General features: G+C 59.6%; 1 protein-coding gene across 1 annotated transcript; it reads left to right on the top strand.

Annotated features, from left to right (window-relative positions):
* The first annotated feature begins 6 nt into the window (after window positions 1-6).
* Window positions 7-4,609, top strand: GDI1 (GDP dissociation inhibitor 1). The gene is made up of 11 exons (XM_004717554.2): window positions 7-118; window positions 866-973; window positions 1,069-1,168; window positions 1,270-1,404; window positions 1,785-1,983; window positions 2,217-2,348; window positions 2,747-2,846; window positions 3,097-3,268; window positions 3,343-3,487; window positions 3,592-3,646; window positions 3,749-4,609. The coding sequence occupies exons 1-11, from the start codon at window positions 74-76 to the stop codon at window positions 3,899-3,901; spliced, it is 1,344 nt and encodes a 447-aa protein (XP_004717611.1). The 5' UTR covers window positions 7-73; the 3' UTR covers window positions 3,902-4,609.
* The last annotated feature ends 389 nt before the right edge of the window (window positions 4,610-4,998 follow it).

Below are 4,998 nucleotides of genomic sequence, written 5' to 3'. Positions count from 1 at the left end.
GTGCGGCGGTGGCGGCGACGGCTGTGGTGAAGGAGGAGGAGCCGGAGCCGGAGCTGGCACCCAGGGCCGAACCATGGACGAGGAATACGACGTGATCGTGCTGGGGACCGGCCTCACCGTGAGTTTGCCCTCATAGCATCTGGGGCCCGCTGCTCTGATTGCCACCACCCATCCTTGCGGTGATGCGCATCCCTCAATGATGCCTCCCGGCCCCGCCAGTGGCCGCCTCCTGTTCCCCAAAAGACAACCTCTGCTGCGGCCCCCTCACCACCTCATATCTGCCCACGACCCCCGCTCCGAGCCCGGCCTGCCAGACGACGCCCCAGGAGCGGACCCCGCCCACCAGCCCCCCACCTTGAGCTAATCCGCAGGGGAGATTAGAGGAGATGAGGCGCGGGGTGGGCCAGCATCCTATGTTTCCAGCTGCTTCTGGGGCCAGGGACCCAGTGAATGTTCGAGAAGCATCGACATTCCTGCTCCCCCTTCTGTTTCCCATGGCGACCAAAGGCCCTGTCGAGATGCAGCCTTTGTCCTTGGGTTGGTGACATCAATTGGAGAAGGCACAGGGTCGGGTCCCATCCTTGGAGAAGGTTGGACCAGGGCGGGGCACCCGAGGGTGGCAGTGTGCCCACTACTGTTCCCAGGGGCTGCTGGGTGTGGAGACTGCAGGGGGGTGGCCTGCCTCAGCACCTCCACCTCTGCTGGTGCCCGAGGCTGGGCGCTGGCTTGTGTCTGTTGTGCCCAGGTGATGGGGAGGCACCCCTTGTGTTTGCTCCCCAATGCCTATCAGGGTGGGGAAGTCTGGGCTGTAGGAGGGGGGTGTGTGTTATGTGGAAGGGTACAGGATTGCCATGTCTCCCCCCAGGAATGCATCCTGTCTGGCATCATGTCAGTGAACGGCAAGAAGGTGCTGCACATGGACCGGAACCCCTACTATGGCGGGGAAAGTTCCTCCATCACACCCCTGGAAGAGGTGAGACCACCCGCCTGCCTGTTCTGTGCTCTGGGGCTGGGGGGAGGGGTGGTTCCTGGGAGCTCCCTGAGTGCCCCTCTCTCTCCTGCTTGCAGCTGTATAAGCGTTTTCAGTTCCTGGAGGGGCCCCCTGAGTCCATGGGCCGTGGCCGAGACTGGAATGTTGACCTGATCCCCAAATTCCTGATGGCCAATGGTGAGGGGAACGAAGGTGGCATGGGGGTACTGGGAGGAGCAGGGCAACCAGGTGGTCTGGGGAGAGCATGCTGCTGATGTGGCTCCTCTGCTCGCTCACAGGGCAGCTGGTGAAGATGCTGCTGTACACAGAGGTGACGCGCTACCTGGACTTCAAAGTTGTCGAAGGCAGCTTTGTCTACAAAGGGGGCAAGATCTACAAAGTGCCATCCACGGAGACCGAAGCCTTGGCTTCCAGTGAGTGCATGTTCCCTGAACCAGAGGCGGGGGTGGGGGGTGGTGGAGGGAGAGCACCACACATGGAATGACAAGGAACATTTCAGGGCTTCTTGCCAGGAGAGGGGTCCAGATCAGACGGGGTGGGGGTCTCCATTGGAAAGACTTCACTCTGAGCAAGGGACTGCTCTCGACCTGCGAAACACTGCTATAGGTGGCCTCGGAACTTGGCCAGCCCAGTCCCCTCTGGGTGGATAGGGACCAGACCTTGAGAGGCACAGGGACTGTGCCTCCATGATGCAGAGGGACTGACTGAGGACACGGTGGGCAGTGGGCGCCTAGCCTGACAGCACGAGGCAGCATAGGCTTTCAGAAGACTCAACTTACAACCTTTACTGCAGATCTGATGGGCATGTTCGAAAAGAGGCGCTTCCGCAAGTTCCTGGTGTTTGTGGCAAACTTTGACGAGAACGATCCCAAGACCTTCGAGGGGGTTGATCCCCAGACTACTAGCATGCGTGATGTCTACCGGAAGTTTGATTTGGGCCAGGATGTCATTGACTTCACTGGCCACGCCCTGGCGCTCTATCGCACTGATGAGTGAGGGAGAGCTGGGATTGGGAAGGTGGGGGGTGGGGGGAGGCGGGCCCTCCTTAACCCCTACATTGCCCTGTTATACCCTCTGTCCTCAGCCACTGCTCCGCCCTTTGTTCCAGTGTGTGATCACTGCTCTTCCCCCAGACCATTCGAAGGGGTGGACAAGCAGGGCTAGTGCTCTGCGGGGGCAGGAAGGCGGGGGACAGGCTCTTTGAGCGTCTTTTTCTGCCTCTCAGCTACTTGGACCAGCCCTGCTTGGAGACCATCAACCGCATCAAGCTATATAGTGAGTCCTTGGCCCGGTATGGGAAGAGCCCATACTTGTACCCGCTTTATGGCCTCGGTGAACTGCCCCAGGGATTTGCAAGGTGAGGACAGAGCTCTTCGAGATCGTATACTGAACAGAACTGAGGGCAAGTGTTTAAAGGGCTGCCTCGTTTTCATGTTCCTCTTGGTGACCCATTGGGGCATGGGCCCAGCAGCTGTGCCCATCTGAGTCTGTGCCCTCCTTGACACCTTCACGTAGCCCTCAGGAGAGTACTTGGGACAGAAGCTTCTGAGAGGAACAAGCGAACCGAGTTCAACCCTGAGTGTGTGGCAGCGAACGAGCTACTGGAACCAGCAGCTGCCTCTCCACACTCGTGCCCTAGGCTTAGGGTGGGTGGTGGGTGGTGTGTGTGTGTGTGTGTGTGTGTGTGTGTGTGTGTCCCCAGCTCCTGTGTCTCCTGACTGGGCAAATTCACCTTTACTCCCCTCATGACCCCAGATTGAGTGCCATCTATGGTGGGACATATATGCTGAACAAACCCGTGGATGACATAATCATGGAGAATGGCAAGGTGGTGGGTGTGAAGTCAGAAGGAGAGGTAAGCTGGCCCCTCCCTGGTGGCAGCCAGTGGGGGGGCCATACATGGCCTTCTCAGAGGCCCCCTGACCCATGACCCAGCCACTACCCACCTCGGTGCTGGGCTTCTGGGTGCAGACTCCATTGCTGTTGCTAGTCCAGTGTCCTGATGCCAGTGTGTCCCCAGAGGGGCAGCCCTAGCTCTGGGCATCTTGTGGAGCGGGCTGGGGGTCTGATAGGACCCAGGACCCAGGCCTTCCTTTGCTTCCCAGGTGGCCCGCTGCCGGCAGCTGATCTGTGACCCCAGTTATGTCCCAGATCGGGTGCGGAAGGCGGGCCAGGTGATCAGGATTATTTGTGTCCTGAGCCACCCCATCAAGAACACCAACGACGCCAACTCCTGCCAAATCATCATCCCCCAGAACCAGGTCAACAGGAAGTCAGGTAGGCAGGCCGGGCTGTCCCCGTCCCCCATCCCCTTCTCAGAAACCTCCACTGACTGAGGGCTCCTGTGGCAGACATCTACGTGTGCATGATCTCCTACGCGCACAACGTGGCTGCGCAGGGCAAGTACATCGCCATTGCCAGCACTACGGTGGAGACCTCGGAGCCTGAGAAGGAGGTGGAGCCGGCCCTGGAGCTGCTGGAGCCCATAGACCAGAAGTGAGCAGCTGGGCTGTGCCCCAAGCTAGGGAGGGGGCTAAGGAGCAGCACCTGGGGGGCAGGGTCTCGAAGGAGGCCCATCTGCCCACTTCATCTGCCCGCAGGTTTGTGGCTATCAGCGACTTGTATGAGCCCATTGATGATGGCTCAGAGAGCCAGGTAAGCAGCCCTATCTCAGCTTCCTGGGCTCCCAGCTGCCCCACCTACTCATCCACTGGTGCCCCACCCACCTCACCCTGGGCCCCGCCTGGCTATTTCCAGGTGTTCTGTTCCTGCTCCTATGACGCCACTACCCACTTTGAGACAACCTGCAACGACATCAAAGACATCTACAAACGCATGGTAGGCTCGGCGTTTGACTTCGAGAACATGAAGCGCAAGCAAAATGATGTGTTCGGCGAAGCTGACCAGTGACTGCCGCCACCGGGCTGGGCCGGCTGCCTGTCTCTGGCTCCCTCTGCTCCCTACCCCAGTACCCTTCACCCCCCTCAACGATTTACTAACCAAATCCTTAACCTGAGCGGTGGCTTGGGAAGTGGGGGTTTGGGCAGCATTCTTTCTTGGCCATTCCTTTATCCTGGAAAAAGAGGGCTCCTCCCTCGTGTGTGTCTCTCCTCACCCTGATTCTTCTGCTGTTTGGGAAGAACGTGGAGGAAATGCTGGCTTTTGGTCCCATTGCTCTTACTCCCCTCGTAGTGGCCTTCAGAGATATCCTCCCCCTCCACCCCCAGTCTTGTGTGTGTTGGAAGAGAAGGGGCCCTCCCAGCACAAAGTTGCATTCCCTGTAATTTATTGTAATTTATTAACCTTGGTCCCACTGGAGGAGCTGGTGTTGAGTCAGCCCAGCCGGCCTTCAAGAGGGGAAGCCAGGCCAGGTGGCTGGAGGTCCAGGTTGCTTTTTGTTTCTTGCCTGTTCGTCTGTGCCCTCTGGTAGTTGCTGAGAGAAAACAAGCAATTTGAGCCAAGCAGAAGGAGGTTGGAAATGGAGCCCCACCCTGTGCCCCCTCCAGTCCCCTTTTCCTTAGTGGTGGAAACCCCAGCCCTGCAAAGCGAATGTGCCCCCTCCCCGAGCTCTAGTGTACCTCCAGACCAAGCATCCAATAAACCTGTGTTGAAACCCGAGTGGGCCTGGCGCTTTCTTGGGGTTACGGGTGGGGCTGGAGGGCGTTACTCTTGCTTAGGAGCACTGGGCTAGAAGGGGCCTACTGGGCAGGAGCGACAGCTACGAAGACTTGGCGGGCACCTTCCCGGGGCAAAAGGAGCCCACCACCCTGCCAGGCGGTTTGGGCAGTCCGGCCGACCGGTGGAGGGAATGGGGCGCTGGTGCGGCCCCCAGAGAGCCCCCAGCTGAGGACCGTACGGACGTCCAGGAGCAAGCAAGCACCCGGCCACCACAGGGCAGGGCAGGGCCGGAACGCCCGGAGGGGCGGGACCTACGGTGGTCGACGTCACCGCGTCAGCTGACTGCCTCTGCCGCCGCCGTCGCTGTCGGGAACGCAGACTCTCAGACC

Source organism: Echinops telfairi, unplaced genomic scaffold (assembly GCF_000313985.2).
Source record: "Echinops telfairi isolate 266 unplaced genomic scaffold, ASM31398v2 ScPeMD7_7472;HRSCAF=8510, whole genome shotgun sequence".
NCBI classification, from domain to species: domain Eukaryota; kingdom Metazoa; phylum Chordata; class Mammalia; order Afrosoricida; family Tenrecidae; genus Echinops; species Echinops telfairi.
The sequence above is the reverse complement of the archived record's forward strand: the minus strand, read 5'-3'. Positions and strand labels throughout refer to the sequence as shown.